The sequence below is a fragment of the Desmodus rotundus genome, chromosome 2 (genome assembly GCF_022682495.2).
Source record: "Desmodus rotundus isolate HL8 chromosome 2, HLdesRot8A.1, whole genome shotgun sequence".
Taxonomy (NCBI): domain Eukaryota; kingdom Metazoa; phylum Chordata; class Mammalia; order Chiroptera; family Phyllostomidae; genus Desmodus; species Desmodus rotundus.
In genome coordinates, this window is record NC_071388.1 from 104,464,238 (window position 1) to 104,484,529 (window position 20,292).

A 20,292-nucleotide genomic window follows, 5' to 3' on the forward strand; every position below is an offset into this window, starting at 1 on the left:
AAAATTATATTTACTTGAGAATGTAACTGGGGGGAGAGCACCTGATAGAGTCCTGTCCTCACATAGTCAATAATTGGTTGACAAAGAGGAGGCTGGTATGATTCTTGAGATACTGATATGGCATGCATTTATTGAGTATCTGTGGACAGAGAGCGAAAGTACCTACCTTTTTTTTTTAATTAAAGATTTTATTTATCTATTTATCTATTTATTTATCTTTTTTAGAGAGAGGGTAAGGGAAGGAGAAAGAGAGGGAGAGAAATATCAATGTGTGGTTGTCTCTCACACGTCCCCTACTGGGGACCTGGCCTGCAGCCCGTGCATGTGCCCTGACTGGGAACAGAACTGGAGACCCATTGCTTCCCAGTCCGACACTCAATCCACTGAGCCACACCAGCCAGGGCAGTACCTGCCCTTTTAAAAAATATGTATTAGTTTATTTTTTAGAGAGAGGGGAAGGAAGGGAGAAAGAGAGAGAGAGAAACTATTTGAAAGAGAAACGATCAGTCGCCTCTCACATGTGCCCCACCTGGAGACCAAATCCACAACCCAGGTGTGTGCCCTGACCAGGAATTGAACCAGTGACCTTTTGCTTTGTGGGACAATGCCCAACCCATTGAACCACATGCTACATGGAACAAGTTGTTTGATATGGAATCAGTCTTCCTATTGTTAAAATTATTTTTTATTTTATTTATTTATTTTGGGAGGAAGAAGGAGAGAAACATAGATTGGTTGCCTCTCACATGCCCCCAACTGGGGACCTGGCCCTCAACCCAGGCATGCACCCTGATGGGGAATCAAACCAGCGATCTTTCGGTTTTTGGGCTGGTGCTCTGAGCCACACCAGCCAGGGCTGGAATTAGTCTTAATTGGTATCTGGTCCTCTCACCCCTCCCATGCTTCATTTTATAAATCAGAACACAGAATTTGGGTGACTTCCATAAAGTCACTTAACAGATGAGAAACAGGGCCAACACTTAGAAATTCTGTTCTTACTCCCTGCCCTTGTCTATTCCATCAGAAACTGTATATTGGGAAATGATTCTTGAAACTTATCATAAGCAGATACAGCAAACAAGGTCATGCTGGAGTACTCACATCTTCCCTCCTCAACTTTCATTGTGGGGAATACCTTGAATACCAGGATTTCATTATTTCCGATAGTCTAAGTTGAACTTCCTGTGCTTTTTTTTTCAATTTCCCAACTTATATTTCTGTGAATATGTCTTTATGACCTCATTTTTAGGATAGAAATGTAACTTTTCTTTCTCTTCTTTATAGCTACATCCAGATCTCATTATGCATCAGAAAAATGAAAAAACAGAGGAAAATTCTATGGAGGAAAGGAATCCACTTAGCCTTTTCTGAGAAGTGGAACACTGGGTTTGGAGGCTTTAAGAAGTTTTACTTTCACCAGCACTTGTGCGTTCTGAAAGCGAAGTTGGGAAGGCTAATTACTTGGAGCAGGCAGTTGAGGCATTTCCAGTGCAGAAAGAAGGCCCTTCAAATCCAGAAAACGTGGATCCAGGATGAACCCTTTTTTGCTAAGGCAAAATTGAATGCGGCTACTGAGAATGTTAATACTTTTTCATCTAAGGTGAAAAGAAAAGGCACTAAACACTTCGTTTCCTCCTCAAGGACCCTCCTGAAACTCCAAGCAGAGAAGCTGCTGTCATCAACAGAGAACTCTGACCATGAATACCGTGGAGAGAAAAGTCTCTTGAAGGCAGTTGCTGACTTGTCAGCAAATAGTGTTTTAGGTCAGGCCATTGGTCACAGACCTAGGACAGAGCTGCAAGCTTCTGACTTTCCCATGACGTTCAATGGGGAGAGTCAAAGTTCAGTTGAGAGTGGCACCGTTGTGGTCACTTTGAGCAAGCATAAGAGAAAGCGCTTTTGTTATGGCTGCCACCAAGGGCTGGAGCACCACAGGAATGGGGTATCCCTGACTCCAAAAAAGTTCCAACTTAACCAACAAAGAAGAATAAAAGTATCTCCTTTTATGATGTATGAGAAATTACCCATGATTAGATTTCGGTACAGGATTCTCAGATCCCAGCACTTCAGAACAAAAAGCAAAATTTGCAAGCTAAAAAAAGCCCAGCAAGGCTGGGTGCAGGTCCCTGGGGACCATCAAGAGACCCTTAGGGAGAACGGTGAGGGTGGCAGTTGCAGCCCGTTCCCTTCCCCAGAACTTAAAGACCTTTCTTGTCAGCATCAACCGTGCTTCCCAGATATGGACAGCAGTGCTGTGCTGAAGGGAAAGAACTCTCATATGCCTGATGGCTGCAGTAAAGGAAGCCCTTTTTTGGGCAAGGAGCTTAGTTTAGATGAATCATTTCCCGACCAACAGAATGGCAGTGCCATGTATACCTGGGACCAGTCACCCTGTTCCTCTCCTAAGTGGGAGTTTCCAGAGCTGATTCATGACATCTCCTTACCAGACCATCATTCTAGTAATGTGTTTATCTCAGAAACTGAAAGAGAAGCTGTGACTCTGGATCAGGAAAATCGGACAAGTACTGTCAAAGATGACAGGGTAAAATTGTCATTGTCTGTGGCAGATCAGTCCGTAAGTAGTATAGATGGGCCTGTGTCAGAAGAGACTGTTCAGAAAGAGAGCTCATGCCAAATGGATGAGGATGGATCTCTCAAGCAGAACATTCTTAGTTCTAAGTTGCTGGACCACCCTTATTGTAAAAGTCCACTGGAGGCTCCCTTGACATGCAGCGGACTGAAACTAGAAAGTCAAGTGGGAAGTGGGAAGGCCACTCAGAAAACATCTCCAGTGGATGACGAACAGCTGTCAATCTGTCTTTCTGGTATGAGCTCTTCCTTTATTCTCCCGCAGTCTTCAGCCCACACTTCTTTCCTGGAGGGTGTTTTTTCTCTTCCATACACAGGTTTCCTTTTAAGCAATTAGACATTTTTCCTGAGATCTTTTATATTACTGTATTATATAGATGTCCCATAGTTTATTCAGTTCTTGGTTGATAGACACTTGTGTTGCTTCCAGTTGTTTTTGTTTATGAACAACAGTGCACTGAAACTACTTCTTTATACGTAGGCAAGTGTTCCTGTAAGTTAAATTCCTACCAGTAGAATTAATTGTGGAGGAATAATCACACTTAACATTTTAAGAGAATTGTTAAATTGTCTTCCAAAAAGTTGAACCAGTTTACACTTGTTAAACTTTGCCAGTCTTACAAATCATGAGAGGTTTTTTTTGTTTTAATTTGAGAATTTAAGTTTAAAGTTTGAACATTTTTTCTATATTTGTTGGCCATTTTTTGTTGGTATATACTTTTCCTTGGCCTATTTTTCTATTGGGTTATTTATATTTTATTTATTTAAAATGCTCATTATACCAGGCAGTGTGCTAAGAATGTAGCATCAAACAGGATTCACTGATTCCTACCTTCATAGATCTTAGCATTATTTTTGTTTTAAAGATTTCCATTCAATTTTAATTATAAATGTTATGAGTTTAAGTTTATTTCTCCCAAAAGGTAAAAGCCTCAGTACCCAACTTTGTGTATGATATATATTTTTTTTTTTTTAAGAAACAAGAATTTTTTAAAAATGAGGAGAAGCTTAGGGACCTCTGGGACAACTTTAAACGTGCCAACATCCAAATCATAGGGGTGCCAGAAAGAGAAGAGGAAGAGCAAGAAATTGAAAACTTATTTGAACAAATAATGAAAGAGAACTTCCCCACCTGGCAAAGGAAATAGACTTCCTGGAAGTCCAGGAAGCTCAGAGGTTTTCCGAGTGGGGGCTGAGCCACAGTTCCCATGCTTGGAATGGTTCCCCACATCTCCCCCCTTGTTTTTATTTAGGACTGCTATAGATCCCACAAAGCTTGCTACTTGCTGGTCTCTCACACAACCCTGGGAAAATAACTTGCAAATGCAGCAAAGTATACAGAGCATTATCATAATTAGTAAGCAATCGGAGGTTCCAAAGACCCACATTCTGGATTAAGTTCATCAGACAAGTTTTTTGGGTTTAGCCAACTGAGATTGTCACGGAAGGTTTGAAAATCTCTTGCTTAATCAAGCATTGAATGTCCTGCAGCTGCTGGTGCAATTCTAGCTGCAATTTATCCATTTGTCCTTTTAAATTGGTAGAAAAAGTCCCTCTAGGTGATGTTGAATATCACTCCAGGAGTACTGGCTGGAATTGCACTTCAGGGTGGGTGATGCGCAGCTTGGAGAATCCTGGATCGGAAGAGTCCAATGGGGTGGAAGTGGGTCGCTGCCAGGGAAGCCTTTTCTGATATGGCTTCACCCTCTTTGATGCAGCTCCAAAGGTCTTTCTGGGCTATTGCGCGCAAATCCCACAATGTTGGTGTATTAACCACAACTGTGGCTCGGAGCCCTGGGTCCCTGTTCCTGGGCGCCAGTTGACACAGATCTCGGCCCGCAAGATCTGCTGTTGAGGTTTCAGTATTCCAATACACATACACATGGACCACAGATGTCCTGTCGGGGAAAAGGGATGGCGCGGCCACTCTCAAAAGGAGAGCATCTCTCAGCGCCTTGGCCACTCCCTCAAGGGGGGAGCGCCTGTGTATGATATTTTTGCTTAACAGAAAATTTCAGTTCTTACATTGTGAAATTCATCTGTCTGTATTTTACGGCTTCAAGTTATTACGTAATGTTTAAAAGTCCAGTTGTCTAAATCCACCCCATAAAGTAAGTTGGCATAAACATTTCTAGAAGACAGTATGGTAATATCAATCTTTGACTCATTGCCCTTCTTAAAATTTATCCAAGAGACAAGAGTACAAATATATTTGTACAGGGACATTACTTAAGACAACCAAAACAAATGTTTCTGTGGAAGTATAAATTATGGCACATCCAAGTAATAGTATACTATGAAGCTGTGAAGGAATAAATTTGATCTATATTTTGATATTGAAAACTCTATATAAAGTGAAAAAAGCAAGTTGTAAAACAGAATGATGTCATTTTGTTAATGATACATATACATATATGTAGGATGAGTTATATGTATATATTTGTCCACATATACTTGTTTAGGACATACCTGGACAGATATATCAAATTGTTATAAAAGCTTTTTTCTGGAGAGTTAGGAGGTTTACTTCTTACTGGTTTAAACAATTCTGAACATTTTGTTTGCCCAACCATTAAGTGTGTGTAAGAAGCCTCCCCACCCCCAACAAAATACAAAGTACAGAGTCTTATCAAATTTTTAAAAACCTTTTTCTGTTGTTTATACTGTCCTAGAAGAAAGACAAATTTCCCTACTATGAGGTTAGCAGAACTATGATACATAAACCTCAAATAGTTAGAATTTACCCACAAATACCTTTAACTTACATGTATAGATGTAGCACTTGAAAAACAATTGATAAATTGAATATGGCATACAGTAAAACTGTAGCATGGCATGAGGAAGTAGGAATTTTTATAGAATTAACATTTAGTGATGTGTAATGTAATGCACAAAAAGTATATTACGGATATATATGTATCTCCATACTCAAAAACTAGGAGGAGAGTTTTGGTAAATCAGAACCTGAGAAACTTCGAAACAGTAGAAAGTAGAGGGAAAGTCCGCAGGGAGCCTCAGTGGCAGAAGGAGGATTAGTGTAGGAAAATGATGCAACGCTGAACAACTCCCATTTCTGGAGGTAGTGGAGGTAGAGAGGAAAGGGGAGACCCGTGGTAAAAGTCCAGGTGCTTGGGAAATTTCAACAAAAGCATCTCTCTCTGAGTGTGTCACATATCAGCAAGGACGATATCTGCTATCAAACTGAAATTCTTTTCCCCCTGTTTTATTGAGGTACATAACTGACATACAGCATTGAAATTGTAAGAACAGGAGATTGATGGGAGAGAGGACATTTCCCCTTCCCCCTGCTCTATTACTTGTAACACCTGGCAAGAATGAGAAAAAGCCATTCCCAGAAGAACAGTTTTTGAAGTTTTAGCATCTGCACTGCCATTGAAAATAGTTCAAGGCAGAGCAACATCTACTGCCTATCATAGCCCTCTCTCCGCCATCAAGTTACGCAAGTAGAGATGAACCCAGAATCTATCTAAAATATTCAAGAATAACCAACACAATGAAAGAGAGATTCAATATTGAGTTCCATAGTATGTGGAATGCTGGCTCTTCTCTAACATGACTGCACATCATGGTCATTGCAGTGGATTTATATATTAAGAGCCAGTTGTACTTATTTCAATTTACTTACTGTATTTCATAATTTTATTAAATATTGCATAAACTAGTGAAGTATGAGTGTAAAAAGAAAGTCACTCCCTTCAAAACCAAGTTGGAGGGGAACCAAGATGGTGGCATAGGCAGACACACTGCGCCTCCTCCAACAACCAGAACTGACAGAAAATTGAACAGCAAGGAAGTCCGACACCAAGTAGATAAAAAAGAAACATTCATACAGACCGGTAGGAGGGGTGGAGACGGGCACCGGGACGGAGAGGACTCGCGTGGCCGTGGCAGGACCGAGACTGGCGGAGTGTGGGATGAACGGGGCAGGCAGTCTGACCACTGGCAGACCCTGCGACCCCACATTCGCGCACAGATAAACCGAGAGGGCTGGACTCAGAGTGGCGGAGAACAGGGAAGGCAAAGCAGCGAGTAGCACCCTGTGACCCCACACTTGTGCACAGATAAAACCGGGACGAAATGGTGGAGCGAGGCAGACTGCGCAACCCAGGGCTCCAGCACAGGGAAATAAAGCCTCAAACCTTTGATTGAAAACGCCCGTAGGGGTTGGGCAGCAGCAGGAGAGACTCCCAGCCTCACAGGAGAGGTCGTTGGAGAGACCCACAGGGGCCTAGAGTGTGCACAAGCCCACCCACTCAGGAACCAGCACCAGAGGGGCCAATTTGGTTGTGGGGAGCAGAGGGAGTGACCGAAATCCAGTGGAGAGTGGAGCGGACGCCATTGCTCCCTCTTGGCCCCTCCCCCACGTACAGCGTCACAGCGCAGCCACCAGCGTTACCCAGCCCCGGTCAACACCTAAGGCTCCGCCCCTTTAAGTAACAGATGCGCCAAGACAAAAAAAAATCGGCCCAAATGACAGAACACTTCAAAGCTCCAGAAAAAATACAACTAAGTGAGGAAGAGATAGTCAACCTATCGGATGCACAGTTCAAAACATTGGTTATTAAGATGCTCACAGAATTGGTTGAATTTGTTCGAAAACTAGATGAAAAAATGAAGGCTATGCTAAGAGAAACAAAGGAAGATGTACAGGGAACCAATAGTGATGCGAAGGAAACTGGGACTCAAATCAATGGTGTGGACCAGAAAGAAGAAACATCCAACCAGAAAAGGATGAAGAAACAAGAATTTGGAAAAATGAGGAGAGGCTTAGGAACCTCCAGGACATCTTGAAACGTTCCAACATCCGAATTATAGGGGTGCCAGAAGGAGAAGAGGAAGAACAAAAAATTGAAAACTTATTTGAACAAATAATGAAGGAGAACTTCCCCAGTCTGGCAAAGGAAATAGACTTCCAGGAAGTCCAGGAAGCTCAGAGAGTCCCAAAGAAGCTGGACCCAAGGAGGAACACCAAGGCACATCATGATTACATTACCCAAGATTAAAGAGAAGGAGAGAATCTTAGAAGCAGTAAGAGAAAAGGACACAGTTACCTACAAAGGGGTTCCCATAAGACTGTCAGCTGATTTCTCCAAAGAGACCTTACAGGCAAGAAGGGACTGGCAAGAAGTATTCCAAGTCATGAAAGGCAAGGACCTATATCCAAGATTCCTCTATCCAGCAAAGCTATCATTTAGAATGGAAGGGCAGATGAAGTGCTTCTCAGATAAGGTCAAGTTAAAGGAGTTCATCATCACCAAGCCATTATTATATGAAATGTTAAAGGGCTTAAGAAAAAGAAGATAAAAAATATGAACAGTATAAATGACAGCAAACTGACAGTTATTAACAACCACACCTAAAACCAAAACAAAAGCAAACTAAGCAAACAACTAGAACAGAAACAGAACCACACAAATGGAGATCACATGGAGGGTTATCAACAGGGGATTGGGGGGTGGGGGAAGGTACAGAGAATAAATAGCATAAATGATAGGTGGAAAATAGACAGGGGGAGGGTAAGAATAGTGTAGGAAATGTAGAAGCCAAAGAACTTATAAGTATGACCCATGGACATGAACTATAAGGGGGGATGTGGGAGGGAGGGGATGGGCAGGATGGAGTTGAGTGAAGAGGGGGAAATGGGACAACTGTAATAGCATAATAAATATATCAAAATAAAATTAAAAAAAACAAGTTGGATGCTTTGCAATGACAGTTGCGAGTTGCTGGAAAAAATTAATACAGAGTTTTGCTAGTTCTAGACAACTTTAAAAGACTTGAAGAAGGATATGAAAATCTAGGCTTCTGTACTCAGATTACTGGTAGCTACTGTTTTGGATGGAAAGAAGTAGAGTCCCATGTCACAATGTATTCTAGATGAATTAAACTTTTAGCTTATTAGAAACCAAGTAAAGACACAAACTTGTACACAAAAAAGAAAAACGTGTACACAAATGTTCATAACATCATTATTCATATAATAGGCAAAAATTAGCCACCTAAATGTTTACAAAGTGATGAACAGATAAATAGAATTTGGTATATCTATACAATGGAATATTGTGCCATAATAAAGAAATGGAGCCCTGGCTGGTGTGGCTCAGCAGACTGAGTGCCGGCCTATGAACTGAAAGGTTACCGGTTCAGTTCCTGGTCAGGGCACATGCCTGGGTTGCAGGCCAGGTCCCCAACCTGGGGGTGTGCAAGAAACAACTGATGGATGTATCTCTTGCACATCGATGTTTCTCTCCTCTCTTTCTCCCTCCCTTCTCCTTTCTCTAAAAATAAACAAGATCTTTAAAAAAAAAATTTAATTAGTCCTGGGGACCTGGGTTCTGAAAACGGTGACAGTAATATTAACAATAATGAACATGTATTGAGTGCTTAGTATGTGCCAAGCATTGTTTAAAAAAAAAGAAATGGAATACTGATGTATGTTACAATGTGGATGAACCTTGAAAATATGTTAAATGAAAGAAGCCAGGCACAAACAGGCCACATATTGTTTGACTCTATTGATTCACGTCGGGAATAGGCAAATATGTAGAGATAGAAAGTAGATTAATTGTTGCCAGAGGCTAGGGAGGGAGAAGAATGAGGAGTCACTACTAACAATTACAAAGTTTCTTTGTGGAGTAATGCAGATGTTCTGGAATTAGGTAATGGTTATAGTTACACAATTCTGAATATACAAAATCACTGAATTGTTCACTTTAAGAGGTTGAATTTTGTGGTATACGAATCATAGTTCAGTAAAGTTGTTAAAAGAAATACAAGAGAAATATTTTAATATCAAGCATAATAGGAAACTCAAGCAAAAAAATACATCAATTTGACTCCATAAACATTAAAATCTTGTGTGTGTATGTAATAAAACCCATAAGTGAAAATTTGAAGTTTTAGATATTCATGTCCTTTTTGACCTAGAAATTTAACTTTTAGCAAGTACTCTGGGGAAACAATAGAACAAAGATATGTCAGAGGTATTAATTGGGACGTTATTTAGAGAATCAAAAATTAACAACTTAAATGGTGATTAGCAGGGAATTGGTTAAAATATGGCATACCCATTTAATGGACTGCTAGGTTGTTTTGCATTGACTTAGGTAAAGACAACATGATGTATTGAATGGGAAAAGATAGCAGCTTCAAGAAGAGTAAGTCCCAGAGGCTGTATATTATCCTCATTTTTTTGGATTCTTTTTTATTCTTTGTATGTGTGGTTCTTTTTGGCTTCCTTATGTTCCAAATCATTGATCTGATTCTCAACTTCATCTACTCTTCTGTTGTTTCCCTGTAAATTGTTCTTTATTTCAATTAGTGTATTCTTTGTTTCTGACTGGGTCTTTTTTATGCTGCTGAGGTCCGCACTAAGTTCCTTGAGCATCCTTATAACAAGTGTTTTGAACTCTGCATCTGATAAAATGCTTATCTCATTTCTTTTAATTCTTTTTCTGGAGTTTTGATTTGTTCTTTCATTTGGGCCATGTTTCTTTGTCTCCTAGTTTTGGCAGCATCCTTGTGTTTGTTTCTATGTATTAATTAGAGCTGCTTTGACTCCATGTCTTGGTAGTGTGGCCTAATGTAGTAGGTGTTCTTTAGGGTCCAGTGGTACAGCCTCCCCTATCACCCAAGATGGGTACTCGAAGTGCACCCTTCTTATGGGCTGAGTACACCCTTCTCTTGTAGTTGAGTCTTGATTGTTGGCAGATCGATGGCTGGGATTTACCCAGGCCAGTCAGCTGCAGTTACTCTCTGTGACCACTGGCCACCAACCTCCATTGTCTGTGGAGAATCAGCTGTGCAGGGGCAGGGTGGTGGTGCTCCAACGTGGTCTGTAGCTGTCCACTAGGTGCACTGGCTCTGGGGTTTCCCAGGTAGTGTGGGCTGAGGTCAGCCTCCAGTGTGTTTGCCTGGGGCACCCTGCCTGAACTGCAAAGCAATCTGAGATGGCTGCTACTTGTGCTGAGCTTGGAGATTCCCAGTCAAAGCCAAGCTGTGAATCTAATCTGGCTGCCACTAGAGCTCACAGAAGCCTGCTCTTGCTTGTTTGATAGGATTTAGGAGCCAAGACCAGCCATTCTTACGGAAAAGCAGCTTGAGTGGGACCATAAATTGGGTGGGGCAGGGCCTCTGGGAATCTTCAAGGCCTGTCAAACAGTGTTAGCCAGGTTGATGAAGTCTCAGATAAGGCACTGCTTACCAGCTCCGTGAGGGAAGGGTTTAGTAAAGGGTTGATGGTCTGTGCACACCCAGATGTCAGACACTTCAGTTTCTCCCTGTGTACCACTGGTGCCTTTCAAGCTGCTATACTGGTGTTGCAGCTCAGAGGGAGTAAGTCTGAGTAGGTGAGTCCGTGTGTGGGTTCTTTAAAAGGAACTACATGGGATTCCAGAAGTTTCTTCCACCAACTCAATCCCTACTGTTTTTTGCAGCAAGAACTTGTGAGGACTTACCTTCCTGGCACTGGCATCCTTGGCTGGGGACCTGGTCTGGGTCTGGGATTTCTCGCTCCCAAGATATCCCTCCTGAGTTTTTGTCCATGTGGGTGAGGGACCACCCTGTTCCACATCTGTGCCTCTCCTACCAGTCTGGGTGGATGTGGTTTCTTTAATTCTGTAGTTGTCAGACTTCCATTCAGGTTAATTTCTGACGTTTCTGAGTGATGCTTGTTCTATATTTTAGTTGTGATTTTGATACGGTTTTGCAAAGAGGCAAGCCATGTCTGTGTCTGCCACCATCTTGACTGGAATTCCCCTATACCTTGTTTCTTGATCATACTGAAATTTTAGTACTTTTAAAGTAAAATAAATAATATTTTAAATGTACTTTCCCTTTTTGGCTCATTAGTTTGGTGATAGCAAGCGAGTAAAGAATAATTAATTTAACTCATTTTAAGTCTGTTTTCTGGGTAATTCTTGCCTCTCAAGTGTTAAAAGGGAGAGATGAAATGAGTAAGTACAGAGCGAAGATAATAGGTATTTCTTGGTTTGGAGATGGCACAGCGTAAGAGCTAATTGCTCAGTTTCTGTGGTTGCGTGACCTGCATATGCTAGTTAAGAGTCCTTGGGAAAGTTACTTAACCTCCCTAAGCTTCCTGCCTCCATTTGTAAAATAGTGATACTGTCTAACAGAGTATTTACAAGGATGAAGTGAGATATGCTAGTGCTTGGTTTATGGTAAGTGCTCTTTAAGTGTTGCTTTATTTCTGGTCCCAGTGAGTAAATGGTGTGTATCAGTGAGACATTGTCATCTAGAGTTCTCCTTGAAGATTCTGGTAGGGTTTTTCTATGCATTAGGAATCCATATTTATCATCTGAAGGTGAAAACAAAAATACAGGTAAGAGGGAAAAAATAAAACAACTTAAAACCCCCAAAATACTACTATGCAGAGATAACATTGTTAGCAAGGACACCTCTTTAATACTCATTTGGAATCAAAGTCCATATCCCCATGACAGCTGAGCCTGCTTTCTTATTTGAGAAGTCTCAGTGAAGGTTGCTGGTCCTAAAGTGTAGTCCTTTTTTTTTTGTTGTTAGGGGCATTATTTTTATATAAAATTTTTCCTTAAATGCAGTTTCTCAAATGTTGGAATTCCTTATCTTCTGTTTGGGCCCATTCTCCCATGTAGATACAAGATTATACTCAGATAACTATAAGATAAGAAATAGTAGCCCTGGCTGGGTTGCCTGGTTGGTTAACACATCATCCTGATACACCAAGTTTGCATGTTCTATCCCTGGTCAGGGCACATACAAGAGACAACCAATGAATGCATAATGGGTGGAACAAGAAATTGGATGTTTCACTCTCAAAAAAAAGTCAATCAATAAATCTGCATACTTACAAAAAAAAAAGATATGGTAAATGCTGTAGACAGATATATGTTCTATTCCTAGTTTAGAAGCCCCAAATCTCTATCTCCTACTCTAATTAAGCTAGAACATGAGACCCCTTTTTTCTCTTCTGTATGTCCAAAGCCTAGATCACAATTCGTTATACCCAAACAACTCTTTGCTGTTTTGACCTTTGTTCTTGTCTTAAACCTTTCCCATTGGTAGCCGCTCTGATGGGAGACTAACAGGAGGAAAAATAGGCTTTCCACACCCTTTTTTGCTCCTCTCCCATACAAAACACTCCATTCTCAAGACAGTCATTTGTTGTGGTCCTGCTGTTCATTTTTATTGATGTGTAACACAGGCCTTTCTTAAAGTTAGGAAGGGAGCTGGGTAAAATAAATAGCTATTGTCCTTATTTTCCCCATGTTAACCTAGTAGACTTAACTGTCAAACTGACAGTTATTCAGGCTCTGACTGTCCTTATTCAGCACAAGTCACTCCTGCACTTCTGTGAGCCTCTTAACCTTCCCTTGGTTTCTTTGTGTTTACTTAGGAATAATGCCCTGGTTTTATTCCCTAGGGCCTTTTTAGGTATATTCAGTGGATCCTTTGGAAGCCATTAAAATACATACACATATGACATAAATTGACCTGAAGACTATGCTATATTCTGGCCAAGAAGTTATCCTTAATTCTCTTTTTTGTCTTAAAATATGCTTCAACAGCTGTTACCCAGTTAAGCTTACCTCATAGTGTTATTCAGAGTATAATGCTATCAAATTATGTGATATTAAAAATGCCTTAGAATTTGTCCCTTGCTGTGAGATGAAATTAACCTTTATCCAAATGATACCTTGACAATAATCTCAACAATTAATTCCCTCTAATTGTGATTTTTAAATAGATAATTTGTTCAGTTAACAAATGTGATAGACACATTTAATCAGGTAATTAAGTTATTTATTTATTTAATTGTCCAATTAGAGGGAATTAATTGTTGAGATTATTGTCAACAATTAATTAGAGTTGTCTCAGCCCGCCCGCCCCCCCCCCCCCAGTTGCTCTCTTCTGCCCTGCCCACCCCCCAATTAATCCCTTTAGATTTCACTCTTTAGGTGATAGGATTCTACTGCAAGATAGAGTCTGAAAGATGTCAACCTTTAGTTTTAGCTATCCATTCCTTCTCTAGTAGTGCATTAGTATTATAGCTTAGAAATCCAATGTGAAATGATGCCTTAGAGCATTCCTCTAGATTGGAATGGTGAAGGCCCAATTCCTTAATTTGTTTATAAACATAACTTTTAAAAGACATTTTTTTAATTGTTTTTCAAGTACCGTTGTCTCCATTTTCACCCTACCAAGCCTCCCCCACCCCACCCATGCCCACCTCCCACCCTCGAACCTACCCCCTTTGGCTTTGTCCAAATTTTTAAAATAATATAATAATGTAGTAATATAGGGTAAATGTGTGTTAAGTATTATGTAGAGGTTAAGTATTGGCAGAATGACTTCGCTGAAAATGGTTTTTTCCATCTTAATTTTTCTTTCTTTCTTTAAGGATTTCTAGATGAGGTTATGAAGAAATATGGCAGTTTGGTCCCACTCAGTGAAAAAGATGTCCTTGGAAGATTAAAAGATGTCTTTAATGAAGACTTTTCTAATAGGTTTGTCCATGATGTCTAAGTGAAGCCCTTTAAAATAAAATTCATAGTATATATGACTTTTTGTGATTAAAAAAGATTTAGCAATAAATAGAGCAGAACTTATGTTTTTAATCTTTTATTTCAAAATCTTTCTGTTTCAGAAAACCATTTATCAATAGGGAAATAACAAACTACCGTGCAACACATCAAAAATGCAACTTCCGTGTCTTTTATAATAAGCACATGCTGGATATGGATGATCTGGTGACGCTGGATGGTCAGAATTGGCTGAATGACCAGGTGAGTGTATTGTAGGTTCCCATCATGCGAAAGTTGCAGAGGATGTTGGACAATAAAATAAAATGAATAACTTCTGGATTGGCCTCACGATTGTCTTTTGGAATCAAGGATTCTTTATTCCTTACTGAAGTGACTCACTAACCTCACTATCCAAAAGGTTTGGTAATTGTTAGCAGTATGTTATGTTATTCATTCTTAGTGGGATGTTTTGAGTTGTATAGGGTTAGTAAGCTGGTTTTATGTTGACTTTTTATAGGTCATTAATATGTATGGTGAGCTGATAATGGATGCAGTGCCAGACAAAGTAAGTGAAAACTTACTCTTCTTTAGGAGAGTCCTTATTTAAAACAAAAACCAAAAAACCTCTATGTAATTATTTGATATTCCTCAGATTTTTTTTTCTAGTATTGATTCTAGAGAGAGGAGAAGGGAAGGAGAAAGAAAGAGAGTGAGAGAAACATCAACGTAAGAGAGACATCAGTTGATTACCTCTTGCATGTACCTTGACCCAGGACTGAACTGGCAACCCAGGTGTGTGCTCTGACCAGGAATTGAACCCACAACCTTTCAGTTTGCAGGCATCGTCCAATCAACATAGCCACACTGGACAGGGCTGATATTCCTTAGATTTTTAAAAAAGAGTTACACTCCTGACTGGTGTGGCTCAAATGGTTGAGTGTTGTACTGCAGAGCAAAAGGTTGTGGGTTACGTTTCTGGTCAGGTCATATGCTTAGGTTATGGGCCAGCTCCATGGTTGGGGCGCATATGAGAGGCAAAACCCATCAATGTTTCTCTGATATATCGATGTGTCTCTCCCTCTCTTCTTCCCTTCCCCTCTCTCTGAAAAAAATAAAATAAAATCTTTAAAAAAAGATAAAAAGGGTTACATTTTGTCTTGATCATGTGCTGGGTTGGGGCTTACATTCTGTGAAATCGCTTCTACATAAGGAAGTCATGATGCCAGTATTATCTTCCTTATTTCAGACTGAGTATGTTAGCCTTGACTGGTGTGACTCAGTGGGTTGGGCATCGTCCAGCAAACCGAAGGGTCACTGGTTCGATTCCTTCTCTGGGCATATGCCTGGGTTGCAGGCCAAGTCCCCAGTTGGGGACATGGGAGAGGCAACCAGTCCATGTTTTTCTCTTTCTCCCTTCCATTCTCTCTAAAAAAGTAAATACATAAATAGAGTGTGTATGTTTGTTGATATCTTGGGGAAATTTTTTTGGTAGAAGATGCAAAAAAGTGACTGTTTTAAGCCTTTTAATTAATTAATAAATTAATTAATTTTTTAGAGTGGTGGGGAGGAGTAAAGAGAGGGAGAGAAGCATTCATGTGTGAGAGAAACATCAGTGCGTTACCTCTTGTACGTACCCCGACTAGGGACTGACTGGCAAATCAGGCATGTGCCCTGAACAGGAATTGAACCAGGAACCCTTTGGTTTGTCGGTGATGACACTCAACCAACTGGGCCACACCAGTTAGGACTGCTTTAAGCTTTTAAATTTAACTTAGTCTTGTTCTCTTTAAAAAAGTGGTAAACTACCCTCGCCAGTGTGGCTTGGTTGGAGCATCATCCCGTAACTGAAAGGTGGCAGGTTCAATTCGCAGTCAGGGCACATACCTAGGTTGTAGACTTGATCCTTGGTCTGGGCATGGTCATGTGCGACTCCAGCCTGGACACATGCAATCTCCAATCTCCAGTCTGGGCATGTAAGGGAGGCAACCAATTGATGCTGTTCTCTTGCTTTGATGTTTTTCTCTTCTTCTCTGCTTTCCTCACCCTCTAAAAGTAATGAAAGAAAAAATGTCCTGTGGGGTGAGGGTTAAAAAAAAAAAAGTGGTAGTGTTTACTTTCACTTTATCTTGGATTAATCTTTTATTTTTTAAGATTTTACTTATTTATTTTTAGAGAGAGGAGAAGGGAGGGAGAAAGAGGAAGAGGAACATCAGTGTGTGGTTGCTTCGCCTGCACCCCCTACTGGGGACCTGGTCTGCAGCCCAGGCATGTGCCCTGACTGGGAATTGAACTGACGACCCTTTGGTTCACAGGCAGGTGCTCAATCCACTGAGCCATCCCAGCCAGGGCTATTGGATTAATCTTTGCTATGCTACTCAGTTCAAATACAAACTGCTCCCTTAAATTGTAAAATTCCCTTAAGAACTTAGTTATATATTAAAACTTTTTAGATTTAATATATTTTCTTTCTGAGTACTCAGATTGCTTAGTGAACAACCTTTGATTTCAATAAGCAAAACCTTTCAAAGTACTTCATAAACTTTTATAAGTCTAATAGTTTAAGCAGGTAATGGAATGAATTTCAGATTCCAACACTATTTATGAATACAGACAAAATGTCATAACTTTCCACTTAAAATCACAAATATCGTCCTGGCTGGTATGGCTCAATGGGTTGAGCACTGGCCTGCAAACCAGTGGGTCGCTGGTTTGATTCCCGGTTAGGGCACATGCCCAGGTTGCGGGCCAGGTCCCCATTTGGTAGTGTGTAAAAGTCAACCTGTTGATGTACCTCTCACCCCTCCATGTTTCTCTCCCTCTTCCTCTACTTCCCTTCCCATCTCTTAAAAAATAAATAAATAAATAAAAATCTTTTAAAAAATTACGAGTATGTTACACATTTTAAATTGGAATCATGAGGCTAGTTTGTCAGATTGCATTCCCTATTCTGATGCATACAAAGTTTGAGGGTCTCTGCTCTAGAGATAGTTACTGTAAGCTCTTTTTTAATCTATATGTTAAGCTACATGGTTCTCAAAATAAATATGCATCAGAATCCTCTGGAAGATTTATAAAACCAGATTGCTGAGCCCCAACGTCACAGTTTGTGTTTCAGTAGGTCTGGGGTAGGGCCTCAGAGTTTGCATTTTGGCAAGTTCCCAGGTAATGCCGATAATGCATGCAGTCTGGTGACCACATCCTGAGAAGCTCAGCAGTAAGAGAACAATTTTTTCATCATAAGTAAGTCAAAGTTACTGAGTAAACACTTTTAAGACTACACTACTTTACTATCTCAGGTGAGCTGATGCTAATTTATAAGCCAGAAATTTGAAGCCAAGGATGCAGGACATGATGTTCCACATGACCAGAGTAATTCTTTCAATGCTAGAAGTGATTAAGCTAAGGCCTTTCTACAGTTGTTATGACAATAAGTGTTTTCACATTCACTTTCTTCATGCCAGGTTAGTTTTCCTAATTTATATCCCTTTAATTCGAAGTAATCATATCATAGCTTCTTTTACCTTGATCACCTGATTTGGAGAAATTTGTGAGCTTGCTTCTCTACTTGGTTGGATTCGGGTAATTTACTTACTGCCGATTCCAGCTCTAACCATAGATAACAGCTGTATGGTCATTCTAATGGAAATTTGGAACAGAATCTTCTGTGAACCATGTAATGTATTTTCTATATTTTTGGTTATTATTTTAAAGAAGAAACTTATTATTTTTATCTATAGTATATTCAAGGATTTTTAAGTTTCCATTTTTTTTTAAGTTAAATCTGGGCACAGACTAATATAATTTTGGTGCTTATATTTGCTGTCTCTTTTAGGTTCACTTCTTCAACAGCTTTTTTCATAGACAGCTGGTAACCAAAGGATATAATGGAGTAAAAAGGTGGACTAAAAAGGTATTCTCTTTACTACTCTTTATTCTAAATTTAAAATGCAAGTGATAAGTCACTTTGAGTGGAGGGATAAGAACTTTATTACTAACATGATGTTAATTAGGAATAGACCTTTAATGTGACAGTTTTTATTGGTTCTTTTAAATCTTGTTCAAAAGATAAGACACTAGTAACATTAAGTCTATCTACTTAATTGGAGGACAATATAACAACCACTGGGCAGAAAGTTAATGGTTTACATTGCTATTACCTTATTGTGCAATTTGGACAAGACACTTATTTGGGCTTTAGATTGCTTATGTATCAAAATGATAAATCAAAGTAATCCCTAAAATCCCTTTCAATCATTTTTTAACTTATTTTATTTTTTAAAGATTTTATTTATTTATTTTTAGAGAGAGGAGAAGGGAGGAAGAAGGAGAGGCAGAGAAGCATCAGTGTGTGGTTGCCTCTCACGTGGTCCCCACTGGAGGTCTGGCCCACCACCCAGGCATGTTCCCTGACTGGCAATCGAACTGGCAACCCTTTGGTTCTCAGCCTGAGCTCAATCTACTGAGCTACACCAGCCATATATATACATTTTATATATATATAAAACATATATATATATATGTTTTATTGATTATGATATTACAGTTGTTCCATTTTTTTCTCCCCTTTATTCCTCTCTGCTGTGCACTTCGCCTCCCACCCGCATTCCCCACCAACCTTAGTTCATGTCCATGGATCATATATACAAGTTCTTTGGCTTCTCCATTCCCTACACTACTTTTTAAATTTTTTACCTTATTTATTCATTTTTAGAGAGAGGGTAAGTGAGGGAGAAAGAAAGGGAGAGAAACATCAATGTGTGGTTGCCTCTTGCGTGCCCCCCAACTGGGGGCCTGGCCTACAACCCAGGCATGTTCCCCAACTGGGAATTGAACAGGTAACCCTTTGCTTCACAGTCCAGCGCTCAATCCACTGAGCTATACCAACTAGGGCTCCTATACTAATATTAACCTCCCCCTATCTATTTTGTACCAACCCTTTATGCTTATTCCCTGTACCTTTTCCCTCTTTTTCCCTCCTCCCTCTCCCTGCTGACAACCCTCCATGTGATCTCCATTTCTGGATTTTGTTCCTGTTCTAGTAGTTTGTTTAGTTTGTTTTTTTGTTTTTAGGTTTAGTTGTTGATAGTTGTGAGTTTGTTGTCATTTTACTGTTCATATTTTTGATCATCTTCTTTTTCTTAGATAAGTTCCTGTAGCATTTCATATAATAAGGGCTTGGTGATGATAAACTCCTTTAACCTTGACCTTGTCTGGGAAGCACTTTGTCTGCCCTTCCATTCTAAATGATAGCTTTGCTGGATAGAGTAATCTTGGATGTAGGCCCTTGCCTTTCATGACTTTGAATACTCCTTTCCAGGCCCCTCTTGTCTGCAAGGTCTCTTTTGAGAAATCAGCTGATAGTCATGGGAATTCCTTTATAGGTAACTCTTTCATTTTCTCTTGCTGTTTTTAAGATTTTCTCCTTATCCTTAATCTTGGGTAACTTAATTATGATGTGCCTTGGAGTGTTCCTCCTTGGGTCCAACTTGTTTGGGACCCTCTGAACTTCTTGGGCTTGTATGCCTATTTCCTTCACCAGATTGGGAAAGCTTTCCTTCATTATTTCTTCAAATAAGTTTTCAATTTCCTGCTCTCCCTCTTCTCCTTCTGGCACCCCCATGATTCGTATGTTGGAACATTTAAAGTTGTCCCAGAAGTTCCTAAGCCTTTCCTCATTTTTTTGAATTCTTGTTTCTACATCCTGTTCTGGTTGAATGTTTATTTCTTCCTTCTGGTCCAAACCGTTGATTTGACTCCCGGTTTCCTTCCCTTCATTGTTGGTTCTCTGTATATTTCTCTTTATTGCACTTTGCATAGCCTTCACGTCTTCCTGTATTTTTCAACCATACTCATCCACTTCTGTGAGCATCCTAATTACCAGTGTTTTGAACTGTGCGTCTGATAGTTTGGCTATCACTTCATCGCTTAGTTCTATTTTTGGAGCTTTGATCTCTTCTTTCATTTGGGCCATATTTTTTTTGCCTCTGCATGCCTCTTACATTGTAAAGGGTGGAGCCCTAGGTATTTGCCACTGCATGGCAACCCACATTGCTGTGTTGTAGTGCTGTATGTGGGGGAGGGGTCAGAGAGGGAATAGTGCTCCTTGCTCCGCGCCTGGCAGACTTTCAGTCACTTCCCCTACTTCCCACAAGCAAACTAG

The 20,292-nt window shown here is 40.1% G+C and overlaps 1 protein-coding gene across 2 annotated transcripts in view; it reads left to right on the plus strand.

Annotated features, from left to right (window-relative positions):
* The window catches only part of SENP5 (SUMO specific peptidase 5), a 74,051-nt gene that overhangs the window by 19,910 nt on the left and 33,849 nt on the right, over positions 1–20,292 (plus strand). Inside the window, exons 2-6 of one of the 2 annotated variants that reach the window (XM_024577990.4) lie at positions 1,285–2,825; positions 14,009–14,114; positions 14,255–14,393; positions 14,650–14,697; positions 17,965–18,042. In XM_024577990.4, coding sequence (XP_024433758.2) covers positions 1,316–2,825; positions 14,009–14,114; positions 14,255–14,393; positions 14,650–14,697; positions 17,965–18,042 — 1,881 coding nt within the window. In that variant the 5' untranslated portion in view covers positions 1,285–1,315. The remainder of the gene's footprint in view (positions 1–1,284; positions 2,826–14,008; positions 14,115–14,254; positions 14,394–14,649; positions 14,698–17,964; positions 18,043–20,292) is intronic. The other variant, XM_045185776.3, reaches the window with a different exon arrangement.